Here is a 13836-nt window from a genome sequence, read left to right as displayed (position 1 = left end):
ATACAGGGGGGGGAATACACTGCTCTGCTGCTGTACTATACAGGGGGGGGGGGGGGAATACACTGCTCTGCTGCTGTACTATACAGGGGGGGGAATACACTGCTCTGCTGCTGTACTATACAGGGGGGGGGGAATACACTGCTCTACTATACAGGGGGGGGAATACACTGCTCTGCTGCTGTACTATACAGGGGATACACTGCTCTGCTGCTGTACTATACAGGGGGGGGGGAATACACTGCTCTGCTGCTGTACTATACAGGGGGGGGAATACACTGCTCTGCTGCTGTACTATACAGGGGATACACTGCTCTGCCGCTGTACTATACAGGGGGGGGGATACACTGCTCTGCTGCTGTACTATACAGGGGGGGGGGATACACTGCTCTGCTGCTGTACTATACAGGGGGGGGGGAATACACTGCTCTGCTCTATACAGGGGATACACTGCTCTGCTGCTGTACTATACAGGGGATACACGGCTCTGCCGCTGCACTATACAGAGGAGGTCATCTGATAATCCAAGAACATGTTGGTTGAGATGTTGGCTACCTTGCCCCATCATCGCTGGATTGTCCATCACCACAGATACCAAGTGATCCATTTATAATAAGACACTTCAAGTCCCTCCATATTCTGCCCCCGAGAGGTTATAGGCTGCATTTGTCAACTAGAAAAACCCAACCCATTTTGCACTAGTGAATTATGATTCAAGACGTAAAACAATTTACCAAAAACGTGTTTATTTTTGCACAGATTCTTTGTTGGAAAAGCTTCCCAGAAGACATTTCCCAACCATAGTAAGAGCAACAGCCACAACCACAGCAGAGACCGAGCCGATGGCCACCAGCACCCACAGCTCTAGAGGTTGTCTTGACTGGTCTTCAATCATCCTGGAAGCTTGGATGGTTCCTTCTCCAGAGATTTCGTTGGCCTTGGCTCCAGTCACCAGAAGAGGACCCAGTGTGGCCAGAGCATGCTGCGCTACACGAGATCCAGCTGGAAGAAAAGAAAGTATTGATACATTTGGAGAGGTTCATGGTAAATCCAAGCCTTGGGCTTTTAGAAACACAATGTTCTCAACTTCTTGCTGCCAGGAACAAACCAACAGTCTAGATACAGATCATCAAGGACCTGCATCTACTGATGGAAAGTCAATTTTGTTTCCTTTTTAAGATGTAAACCCAGAATATAGTACAATTCTTTAGGGATTTCTAGATACTTAGTGGCTTCAAGACCGAGTATAAACTTACTGTACCTCCAACACAACCCTATACTTAGATATGTTAGATCATTTCCAATGAAGACTTGTAAACCTAAAAGGTTGACATCCAGTAAAGATGTCTAGGACATACCAGCATCTCTTTTAGCAAAACCTCTTGGTCTACCATGAGATGAGCCCCAATTCATTCTCTGGCCTCCGGCAGTAGCACAGTTCCCGTTGTCACAACACTGGCAGATCCCACTTGGACCTTCAACAGGAGACCAACTAGAAGAGAGGAGATCCAGTATATTAATTATAAAACATCCCCCCCCCCCCCCCATCTACATTGGAATCAAGACCATTTGGAATAAGTTTTACCTGCTAGATGCCTTGTTGTAGGAGCAGGCCTTGTTCATTGGATCTGGGCTCTGGTTGATGGCAGCAGCTCTTAGGGAACAAGTGATGTAGATCTAGGACCATAGAGATACAATTGAGTCTATGTTATCAGATTGGCCATTATGATCTTGTGTTATGTCCCAAATTTGCAAACATCATGCTACACCAGACAGCGCCCCAACAGCTTTAATCACTTTGGATACTACCAAAGTTGTATTTGGTTTAGAAAAAGTACATGGTGTAATGGTGGATAAAACTCAGTGTTCCTAATAACTCAAGGAACCAGCATTCTCAGGCATTTTGTGATCTTCACTTCTGACTTAATGTTTGTTACCATCCCTACAATGTAACTTGTTAATGCAAAAGAAAGTCAATTTCTCATCTCATTGTTTGGGACACATCCCAAGAGTAGGTTCATTATCTATTGGAGTTAGGACCCATGATATAGAGGTCACATCTCCACAGATTGACAGTTTTTAGCCCAGAGATCCCCAACAAGTAATGCGGAGACTAGCTTGAAGGCATCTGGACCAGCTTTGGTCTGGTCATGTAAAAGTTTGCTTACCATTGAGACTGCACTGTCTGTGAACCTAAAGGCATCGACCATGAAGCGGAGAATGTTGGCTTGGGGTCTTGGAGAAACAAAGACTGAAGAAGAATCCACTTCCTTCCCATCCATCAGGCACCTGTGGGAGAAGTAGTTGTAGGTAACTGGCTCACGTAAGACCATTCAGGATTGACAGTATCAACTCACCCATTGTTGGAGATGATCTCATAGCGAGGAGTGGAGGTCACATCTTCATTACTCGTGGCCACACAACTATCCACAAACAGAATCATGGGCTCATGGTTCTTAGTGTCCAGAGAGGCTTCAATGTAGAACAGGTCACCGAGCTGGAAGACCAGAGAGTCTCTGGGAGAGCTCCAGTCCACTAAGGAGGAGATGGAGCATTAACACAGGCCAAGAAACTGTATTAGTATCCATTATAAGAAGTCTTCTTACCATTCATGAGCCGCAAGGAGAAGGTCAGCCGCTCTTCTGAGGTCACTGTGGTGCTGTAGGGACTCCATGTTGGCTTGACGGCATTACTGCTCACGTTACCATGACTAGAGAAGACAGAATACTTATCAGATGTGAGACATCTTACACTGAACCTACTGAAGAGTATCTTGTTCTTCGAGCTTCTCAACACAATCAAAAGAAATTAATATGACCCATGTACTTTTCCATTCAGATTAAAGATAGTAGCATCTGAATCCAGGAGAACCAGTCAAGCTTAGAAACAAGTTTAAGTAGAAGCTAAGATGATATTTGGATTTTTTGTAGGACATTCCCGGACTGCTGGGCCTCACATGATCAAGCATTACTCGTAGAGGACTTCCATTGTGTATAAACCACACATGCTAGAGTTCATACATGCAGATTAGTTCAGTGTACTGAGGGTGGGGCCTTTTATTCCTTGTAGAGGGACTGGAAATAAAGTCTTAATGTAGACGGGTGGTCATGGGCAGCACCAAGAATTAAAGAATAAGCTACTACAACAGCCATGGACTCATTTACGGTGAAACAAGGTCTAGAGAACTTGGGCAGACCAGGAGAATATGAAAGACAACAGAAAATGTGTCAGTTTGGGAAATGGACTCACCGTGGGTAATAGCAGTGGATGGGGACCGTGGCAGGGTTGGATCTGATGATGGGCACATTGCTGGAGGGAGTTGGGGCGTAGTGGAGGTTGACCTTGTAGATAAGCCAGTCTGGATCCATCTAAAGGAGGTTATGGTAATATCCAAGAGGTGAGGGTAACACTTCAGAACACTGCACATTAGGGAGCAAGGTAACCGGGGTATAAGAAGTCCAAGAGACAACATAGATCTTACAGGATACATGGGCTGCTTCCACTTAGTCCATTTTCAAAGGAGATGGACACAATAATTCAAAAGTGAAAACCAAAACAAACCACAGTCCTGCACCCCTGGAATTCCAGCATGAGGGAATATACTGCAGAACAATCACAAAAATATAGACAAGTGTAGATCATTTGAGGTGGCAGATCCATGGTTTACTTTATCCGTTCAGGCATCGAGACTTGTTTGCACAGCATCTACAGCAGTGATGGTGAGCCTATTGGAGACAGAGTGCCCAACCTACAACCCAAATCCGCTTACATACCGTGAAGTGTCAACATGGCATTTTAAGCAGTAGCTTAGTGCTCCCTCTTCTCCTGCATCTTTCAATCGTATCAGCCCCTGAGGCCACCAATACAGTTGAAAGAAGGACAAATGCAGACATTCGTTGTAGCTTCTCTCCAGGGTCTCACTGTAGAGAAAGAATGCTGGGTCCAGAATAAGGACCTCCAGAGACATTGCAGGTCTGTCAACACCTTCTCGCTTTTCCCACAGCCAATGAAATGTCACTTTAACACATCTCTAAGTTGCCCGGGACTGCAGGTGGATTTGGTCCTATTTGGTGAACTTTGTCCTGGAGCGATGGTCTGAGTGTCCACAGAAATGGCTCCGAGTGCCACCTCCAGCACCCGTGCCATAGGTTCGCCACCACTGATCTATAGAATAGCAAAGTCCCCAATGCAAGGATGGAAGATGCCTTGTGGACCATGTATAGAAGACACAGGTCTACACAAACATCACAGAAAAGTTAACAGGTCAGAGAATTGTGTTCCTGTACCTTACCTCTACATCGCTCCCACATTCCTGAAGGCCATTTTGAAAAATCACATCATTAGGTTGTACGGCAGTAGGTTGGCAGGACCCCAGGCTCAGGTCTGAGGGCTTCACCAGCTTTCCATTACCATAGAAGTCCCTGACTACAGTCACCACCATCCTGTCCTCCGCACACTGCACACTGATGGGGGAGGATGAAGGTGGAAGCTGCCGGGACTGATGGGCTCCTCCAATATACCTGGAGCCCCAACCAGACACAGGTGCAGCACCCCTTGAAGGCCCAAAACCAGACACTGGCTGAGCCCAAGGGTTTCCTCTAGAGGAGCCCAGTCTAGATGCAGGTTGTCCCCATCCAGGCTGATGACTCCTCCACCAAGCATCCGACTGACGCCGCTGTCTAGCCAAGACACTGGCAAAGCCCGATCCATAGAGAAGAACCAGTACCAAGCACCTGACCCAGAGCTCCATCCTGCCTGCAGGACACAAGTCATACAAGGAGGTGGTGGAGGAGCTGAGCTTTATACCCAACCCATCACATGGACATCTCTCCACCTGACACCTCATTATACCTCATTATACCTCATTATACCTCAGCTGAGGGCGCCTTCCCACGTGCCATTTTCTTTGTGTTTTTAACTAAAACGGGAGGGGGTTTGGGCAAAATGCATGCGTTTCATTGTTTCAGGCAGACCCCCCCTCCCACTTTAGTTTTCGATGCATTTAAAAACGCAACAAAAATGGCACGCGGGAAGGTGCCCTCCGGCTGCTGTCACACGTTAGGCTGCGGTCATATGTACCGCTAGGAGGTCCTCGGCCCAAACGCATGCGATCAGCTTATCCCTGGAAACGCATGTGTGTTTGGGCCGAGGACCGCCCCCTTTTGACGCCTGGCGGTACGTGTGACCGCGGCCTTAGGTCGATGACACATGCAGCGTTTTGCTGCAGTTTTATCATAGTGTTTTCGCATCCATGTAAAATGAATTATATTTGCATATTGACTTTTTCAACAGGTTTTAGGTTAGGGCGCGTTCACACGTTGCATTTTCATTGCGTTTGAAACACATTACAACAGCTGATGAGAGGTGATATGCCTAATTACATTACTGCTTACATGTGTTAACACAATGTTAACACATCTGTTAACAAACCGCATGTGTTAACACATTCGTTAACACCGTGTTTACAATGCGTTTTGTGAACTGAAACGTTAACAGTAATGGCAAATCACCTCTCCTCAGCTGTTGTAATGCGTTTCAAACGCAATGAAAATGTAACCGCTTCTGGTATGTAATGGAATCAAAATGCACTGGGCCGGGTTTCTTGCGGACACTGATTGTCAATCTCACGCGTTTCAAGCAGACCCCCCTCCCACTTGCGTTTCTGATGCGACCACACTGGAAGCGGTCTTGCATATTCATGAGGGGCGGGGCTGGGGGTGGGATTAGGTGCAGTGAGTGCTGGCCTATGGAGTGAGGGGGGCGGTCCTGGGAAGAGGCAGTTGCAGTCCGAGAGCGGTCCGGCGTTTCCGGTGTACAGCGCGGCAGTGTTGGAGCTTTCTGATAGCGCTAGCAGTGTAAGGCTGAACACATAACGCAACGCACAACGCGACGCATTGTGTGAATGCGCCCTGACAGGTCCTCTTTAAAGATCCGATTGACATCAATGTAAATTTTATGTCACCTCTTATGTTTCGTTTAGGCAGAGATCTGTTATCTGTGCGTTTTTTTTGAGGGCGCATTCACACGATGCGTCACGTTTTTTTATGTGTTTTTGACGCATTCCAGAGGCTTCAGCTTTGATCACGCGCGGAGGTTACATTGTTTTTCCACTGCATCTGCTAAACTGCAATGTAACCTCAGCGCGTGATCCAGGCTGAAGACTCTGGAATGCATCAAAAAGGCAAACGCACAACGCAACGCATCGTGTGAATGCACCCTGATGGAAAAAATGGCAGGGTCTGGAGGACTTTTCCTTCGCCTGGATAACGGATCCGGACAAACAGGTGGTAACGGATGACATAAAACTTACATCGATGTCAAGGGGGTTTTTAATCTCCATCAAACCTCTGTTCTTCACGTTTTTAGTGGTGGGAAGGAGCGGTAGTGTGAGTGCAGCCTGACACAAAGCAAAGTATTTGTTAAACGGATCATTTAGGAGCGCATTCACACTATGCGTTGCGTCAGGTTTTTTTATGCGTTTTTGACGCATTCCAAAGGCTTCAGCTTGGATCGCACGCTGAGGTTACATTGTGTTTCCACTGCATCTTCTTAAATACAATGTAACCTCAGCGCGTGATCCAGGCTGAAGCCTTTGGAATGCAACGCATGGTGTGAACGCGCCCTTAAAAAAAACGGATACTTTGCTATCAATGTGTCCGTCCAGACGTAATGGAAGAAACGCATGTGTTTTGGTGAAGCTTTTATAGGCAGCAGAAAAACGTCACATGTGAACGGGTCATGACCATTTAAAAGCAACTTAATATGTATCAGCAATTGACGGGCTCGATGAATAACAGGCCGGGTGCCTGAGGGCGTGGTCATACGTTGCGTTGTGGACGCGTTTCTGATGCGTTTTGCATTTAAACACAACATGTGAACGCGCCCAGAAATAGGTTCATAGCAACCTGCCAGCAGCCAATCAGTGACAGCTGATGCCAATATGGTGGTGCCCATGTGCCCCAGCCTTTTGGCCTTGGCATCTAACAAGTAAACGTAGTGTTGCCCCCCCCATTGCTGTTAGACGCCTGCCCTGTATGGAGGGGCTCAGCTACTCTTCCCTGGGACCGAGTCAGAGAAGAAGCTGTCACTCATTTCACTTATACAGTATGAGGTGGAGCAAAGTTCTGGAATGGAGGCGGGGTATCTGACCGACACATGAGGGGGTGGAGCCCCTGTTGGGAAGAGCATAGGCGATGGATCCAGTAATCTCTATCGCGCGCCCCCAAGGTTCCGCAGCAGCCGAGGTGCACGCCCTGAGGTTCCGCAGCTTTATGAATAAACCAGAACTTGGCTATATCACACTGTGGCCTCCTGTTGATGTGCCCATGCGCACATGGGATTGTACACTGCCATGGAATGCATCTCCATGGTATCGCCTTTCCAATCATGTGATTCAGGCGAGGCGCCCTGGTGACGTGGTTTCGGCGCACAACCTCAGGGTGTGAGTGCATTACACGCTTAGTGCGCCCTGAAGACTGATTACCGGCAGTGTGTATACAACAGGAGGCACAAACACTTCACCTCCTGACGAAGCATCAGTGCTAAACACGTGTTGGGTGTACCATTAGCCCCCGTTGGTTGTCCACCATCATACTTTTGGGCAAGTGTATTGTTGGTCATTTTGATGCCGGTAGGTACGGCGGGCATACATCGTGTGAATGTAGCCTTAAAGGGAACCTACCACCACGAATCTACCTATAAAGGTAGATCAGGTGGTAGGTGGATGTATGGGACGTGAGGATAGCCCTTTTTAGAGCTAATCCTCACGTCCCCGCTAGCGTCACATAAACTTTATTGCCCTAATATGTTAATTTAATTAAGCGGCTACCGGGGCGTGGAGTAGCCGGACACGAGGCTACACGGCGCGGCTACTCCACGCCCCAGTAGCTGCTTTCCCCCGCCTACCCTGTGATCTTCGGCGCGCAGCTCCTGGCAGCTGCGCGCCCTCGTCCGAGAAGCCGGAGTTCTGCGCATGCGCAGTAACTCCGGCCAAGATGCGCGATCTCGGGAACGAGGCCGGAGTTACTGCGCATGCGCAGAACTCCGGCTTCTCGGACGAGGGCGCGCAGCTGCCAGGAGCTGCGCGCCGAAGATCACAGGGTAGGCGGTGGAAAGCAGCTACTGGGGCGTGGAGTAGCCGCGCCGTGTAGCCTCGTGTCCGGCTACTCCACGCCCCGGTAGCCGCTTAATTAAATTAACATATTAGGGCAATAAAGTTTATGTGACGCTAGCGGGGACATGAGGATTAGCTCTAAAAAGGGCTATCCTCACGTCCCATACATCCACCTACCACCCGATCTACCTTTATAGGTAGATTCGTGGTGGTAGGTGCCCTTTAATCTGGAGGAAATTGTCAGCCCGAACCAAATCCAGGCTCTGATACCTCTAAAATGTCACCTCAGACTGTCACATGATGGAACCACCACCGAACTTGTGAGACCAGTTTAGGATTGGACACTTAATAATCCCATGTCTTCCATTCAAAATTTGGCAGCTTTTACTTTGACATCAGAAAGCCAATGAACAAACCAGGGATTTAACAAAAATGTGTTTTTATTTCTGCACAGATTCTTTGTGGGAAAATCTCCCCAGAAGACATTTCCCAACAATAGTGAGGACAACAGCCACAACCACCGCAGAGACGGAGCCGATGGCCACCAGCACCCACAGCTGTAGAGGTTCCCGTCCTGCGCTCATCCTGGAAGCTTGGGAGGTTCCTGCTCCGGAGATCTGGTTGGACTTGGCTCCAGTCACTAGAAGAGGACCCAGTGTGGCCCGGCCATGCTTCTCTACATGGGATCCTGGTGGAAACAGACAAGTGTCAATATCAAGTTCCTGTAGTTGTAAATAGTTGCAGAACCTTTATGCTTTAGAAATTTATTTAACACCAGGGCGCTCTAGGATTCTGAGCCCCTGCAATAAAAAAATATGCAGGTACGAGTCGGATACTTTAGTTCAGGGTCCCACACAAAGCCAAGTAACTACTCCTGTGTAGGGGTTTACCTGTGTCCATTACGTAGGCCAGTACCAGTCAACTCTGGAGGTGATGACTAGATGGCCATGGAGATGTCCAACTCACCAACATCTCTCTTGCCACGTCCTCTTGGTCTACCATGTGATGAGCCCCAGGACATTCTCTGGCCTCCGGCAGTAGCGCAGTTCCCGGTGGTGCAGCACTGGCAGATCCCACTTGGACCTTCAACAGGAGACCAACTGGAAGATATTGAGGGTCATTAATTCCAGCTTTTGAAAGCTTTTCCGAGACTCATCTACCATATATACTTAAGTACAAGCCATGGTACCCAATATTAACAAAAACTCACTACACCTGCTGCAGGTCCCCTTTCTTCCGGTGCACTGCCAACGTCGCCTGTGCTCCCTGCACACTATGACGTCAGCAAGCAGCAGCGCGCCAGAGACCGAGCACTGGAAGAAGACCTGCAGGAGGAGTCAGGAAGGCAAGTACAGAAGGTACTCTGCTTATACTCTAGTACAGGGGTAGGGAACCTACGGCCAGGGAGCCAGATATGGCTCTTGTTGGCTGCATCTGGCTCTCTCAGAGATCTGTGTCCAGAGATCTTTAGACTGATCACTGGACACAGGCAGCGATGTTACCTCTGCCTATGTCCTTTGTACGACCCAGGTCTACTGGCGGGCATGTGCTGTGGCTACCCATCTACTGGGGGCATGTGCAGGGACTACCTATCTACTGGAAGGCATGTGGTGGGTGTCAAGATTTGGAGTAGTGTACCCCCTGGACCACCACTAATGATAATGATGTAAGCAGACACCTAGGACCGGAATCTAAGTGGCACCTGGTCTTCGCCAGAGCCCGCCACAAAGCAGGATGGTTTTGCTGCAGCATGGTACCACCAGGTCGAGGTACAGGATCAAGACGTAGATCGCAGGGGCACCTGTGACACTGGGACCAGCTATCTACTTGGGGCATGTGCATATTGTACGGCTCTTATGGAATAACATTTTAAAATATGTGACGTTCATGGCTCTCTCAGCTAAAAAGGTTCCTTACCCCTGCTCTAGTATATACTGCATTACTCACAAATATTTCAGCCACAACCACATTTGGGGAGATCCTACCTGCTGGATGCCTTGTTGTAGGAGCAGGCCTTGTTCATTGGATCTGGGGTCTGGTTGATGGCAGCGGCTCTCAGGGAACACGTGATGTAGATCTGGGAAGACAGATCTTTATATATTATAATAGCACAGGAGACTTGTGTAATTGAAAAAAAATGAGTCAGGAAAGCATGACCAAGAGCACCAGGACACGGTGTACAATTCTAGGATTTGAGTTTGTATTGTGAAGTCACACAATCAATGAGGGCTTCCCCAGGTCCATTTTTAATTAGTGGGTTTTTAACAATTTATAATAACCAGATCAACCGTTCCCAATTGCCAGATGATGGACGGTGCGCTGATCCAGTGAGACCCAAACCAACCACCAAGGAAGAGAAGAAAATCCAAGTGATCGACACGTCATGACACGCTTTGTCATAAAAATTTGCCATAACTGAGGACTTTGAGCTGGATTTCTTCTTTTCCCATGGTTATTTATTATAGGGTCAAGGGTCATTACAGATTGCACTCAGCCGTAGCTTCTTTATAGAATTTGGAATTCATTTTAGGAGACAGTAGCCAACATAACTAGTGCCAGTGTCTCACCTCTCCGATCTGCTAAGCATTTGCTCTAAAGGTAACATTGGGTATGAAATCTCTAAATTAAGGCCAAGTCTGTAAACACTAGATCTTTACCATAGAGACCGCACTGTCCTTGAACCTGAAGGCATCAACCATGAAGCGGAGAATATTAGCTTCAGATCTCGGAAAAACAAAGACTGAAGAGGAATCTTCTTCCATCCCATCCATCAGACACCTGTGGGAGAGGAGATTAGTTGTAGGTATGGACTACATGAAGGCTACTACAGGATTGATGGTAGAATCTCACCCATTGTTAGAGATGATCTCATAGCGAGGAGTGGAGGTCACATCTTCATTAGTGGTGGCCACACAACTATCCACAAACAGCATCATGGGCTCATGGTTCTTAGTTTCCAGAGAGGCTTCTATGTAGAACATGTCACCGAGCTGGAAGACCAGAGAGTCCCTGGGGCCACTCCAGTCATCTAAGGAGATATTGGAGTATTAGTATTCACCTAGAGACTGCACCATTACCCCGTACAAGAAGGTCTTCTTACCAGTCATGAGCCGCAAGGAGAAGGTCAGCCGCTCTTCTGAGGTCACGGTGGTGCTGTAGGGACTCCATGTTGGCTTGATGGCATTACTGCTCACGTTACCATGTCTAGAGAGGAGGACACCATGAACAAGTTCATGAAGATGTAGATGGGAGTGCAGCGTAGCTTTTTTTTGAATAGGGGGTCCCAAGTCAAGTTTTCTTTAGAACCTTCTTTATCTAAAACCTGGATCTTCAGGCTGGGGCATTTTTAGAGACTCCATTAAAAATCTTAAGTTGCTAGGAACATATAACTTACCATAGGTATAAACTCACCGGGGGAAGTAGCACCGGATGGGGACCTCAGCTGGGTTGGATCTTCTGATTGGTGCATTGCTGGAGGTTGTTGGGATATAGAACAGTTTAACCATGTACACAACCCAGTCTTGAGTCATCTTGAAAAAGGAAGGTCACAAGGTTAGACCACACTTCAATTATTAAGACTTGTACTAAGGCCACAACGCAAAACAGAGAAGCTACAGAGATACAGTTTATATGCATGCGGTCAATGGAAACCCAAGTACAAATAGAGATCTTTCTATGGTAAAGGGACTAGTGCCACCTAAAAAGGTGACAAAGCAGAATATTCCAGAAGACGGGGGCACTACAGGCCTCCTTAGATGCATTTCTTCCACCAATGGCATAAGCCATGGATAGAAGGGATCTAGTGTGGACAGTCTGGATATAGATTACAACTTACCTCTACATCGCTCCCACATTCATGAAGGCCATTTTCGAAAATCACATCATTGGGTTGTACGGCAGTAGGTGGGCAGGATCCCAGGCTCAGGTCTGAGGGCTTCACCAGCTTTCCATTACCATAGAAGTCCCTGACTACAGTCACCACCATCCTGTCCTCCGCACACTGTAGACTGATGGGGGAGGATGAAGGTGGAAGCTGCCGGGATTGAAAGTCTCTTCCAGAATACCTGGTGCCCCAACCAGAAGCAGACTGTGCACCTCTTAGCGCACCAAAACCAGACACTGGCTGGACCCTAAAATCTCCTCTCGGAGCACCTGGTCTAGAAGCAGCTGGGAGAACTCCTCTAGAGGAGCCCAATCTAGATGCAGGTTGTCCCCATCCAGGCTGATGACTCCTCCACCAAGCATCTGACTGACGCCGCTGTCTAGCCAAGACACTGCCAAAGCCCGATCCATAGAGAAGAACCAGTACCAACCACCTGACCCAGAGCTCCATCCTGCCTGCAGGACACAAGTCATACAGGAGGTGGTGGAGGAGCGGAGCTTTATACCCCACCCATCACATGGACATCACTCCCCCTCATTATATCTCATTATACCTCATTATACCTCATTATACCTCAGCTGGTCCCAGACCTGATGATAGGACAATGGAGAACCATGGTTGTAATTCTGAGGTTTGTCACATTTTTTTGATCACACGTTGAGGTCACATTGTGCTTTAGAAAATGCGGTGGAAACCCAATGTAACCTCCGCGTGTGATCCAGTCCTTGGAATGCATCACAACCGCAAAAAAATCAAAAAACGCAACACATTGTGTGGACGCGCCCTCAGACTGCATTCACATGATGAATTTCGAATGCGTTTTGGTTGTGTTTTGAAACGCATTAGGCCGGTGACACGCATGGCGTTTTTGTTGCGGTTTTTTTTCATTGTGTTTCTGCTTCCTTGAAAAACACATTATATTTGCGTATTGGCTTTTTCAGGGCGCTTCACACGTTCCGTGGGCTCGGGCCGATCGCATATGCGCAAGATAACCCGATCGCATGCGTTTCTCTGGAAACGCATATGTGATCACCCCGAGCCCCGCCCCCTATGCGCTAGCATCGCGTTATGAACGCTGCGCTAACGGAACGTGTGAACGCGCCCTCAATGGGATTTCAATGAGTTCTCGGATAAAGTTTCCTAACTTGGCGTTCTCCCCCCTGCATTTTTTTGTCTGCATTTTTGAGGTGCGTTTCCATTGCGTTTTTCAAAATGGTTGCGTTTTGGGGTCTGCATTTAGAAACGCATGTGATTACACGCACAAACAGCCGGGAGGTGATGACTGCGTTTTTACACATTTGTAAAAGCCCATGCGTTTGCAATGCATTCCAAATCGCAGCAGAAAAGCAACAAAAACGACACGTGTGTCACCCGGCTTACAACAACAGAGGAAAGGTGATTTGCTTATTTACATTACTGTTTACATTTGTTAACGTAAAGTTAACAAAAAGCATGCATTAACGTTTTGTTAACATATGTGTTAACATTGCATTCATAAAATAAGGCTGCGTTCACACGTTCAAATTTTTCAGATGCAGTTTTTGATGTCCCAACCAGGAGTGGAGGGTAAAAAGAGAAGGAGCAGCTTCTCTCAGTGATATTTCCTCACCCATGAGGCCGGTGACACACGTGGCGTTTTTGGTGCACTTTTTTATCCTTATAAAATGCATTAGTTTTGTATATCGGTTTTAGGTTTAAGTGTCTTAACTTTGTGTTTTCTGTGTTTGCGTTTTTGAGGTGCGTTTTCATTGCGCTTTTCAAAGCGGTTGTGTTTTTTGAAAATACCTTGTGAACCACATCGAATTTTGGCTTCAAAAACTGCATCGGAAAAACTGAATGTGTG

The 13836-nt window shown here is 47.5% G+C and overlaps 1 protein-coding gene across 3 annotated transcripts; it reads right to left on the bottom strand.

The window, feature by feature from the left end:
* Positions 1-726: 726 nt before the first annotated feature.
* Positions 727-12492, bottom strand: LOC140128337 (zona pellucida sperm-binding protein 3-like). 3 transcript variants are annotated; one of them, XM_072149965.1, is made up of 8 exons: positions 11946-12492; positions 3247-3365; positions 2604-2707; positions 2355-2532; positions 2166-2286; positions 1583-1674; positions 1356-1489; positions 727-999 (listed from the first exon to the last, which is right to left on the bottom strand). In XM_072149965.1, the coding sequence occupies exons 1-8, from the start codon at positions 12441-12443 to the stop codon at positions 743-745; spliced, it is 1503 nt and encodes a 500-aa protein (XP_072006066.1). In that variant the 5' UTR covers positions 12444-12492; the 3' UTR covers positions 727-742. The 3 variants fall into 3 exon arrangements, with proteins under 3 accessions (XP_072006066.1, XP_072006068.1, XP_072006067.1); XM_072149967.1 differs by lacking the exon at positions 11946-12492 and adding an exon at positions 4289-4767; XM_072149966.1 differs by lacking the exons at positions 727-999; positions 1356-1489; positions 1583-1674; ... (2 more) ...; positions 2604-2707; positions 3247-3365 and adding exons at positions 8533-8798; positions 9077-9210; positions 10096-10187; ... (2 more) ...; positions 11211-11314; positions 11522-11640 and having other exon boundaries at positions 11946-12483.
* Between the last annotated feature and the right edge of the window lie 1344 nt (positions 12493-13836).

This window comes from Engystomops pustulosus, chromosome 4 (genome assembly GCF_040894005.1).
Source record: "Engystomops pustulosus chromosome 4, aEngPut4.maternal, whole genome shotgun sequence".
Lineage (NCBI taxonomy): Eukaryota > Metazoa > Chordata > Amphibia > Anura > Leptodactylidae > Engystomops > Engystomops pustulosus.
This window is presented reverse-complemented; position numbering and strand designations above follow the sequence as displayed.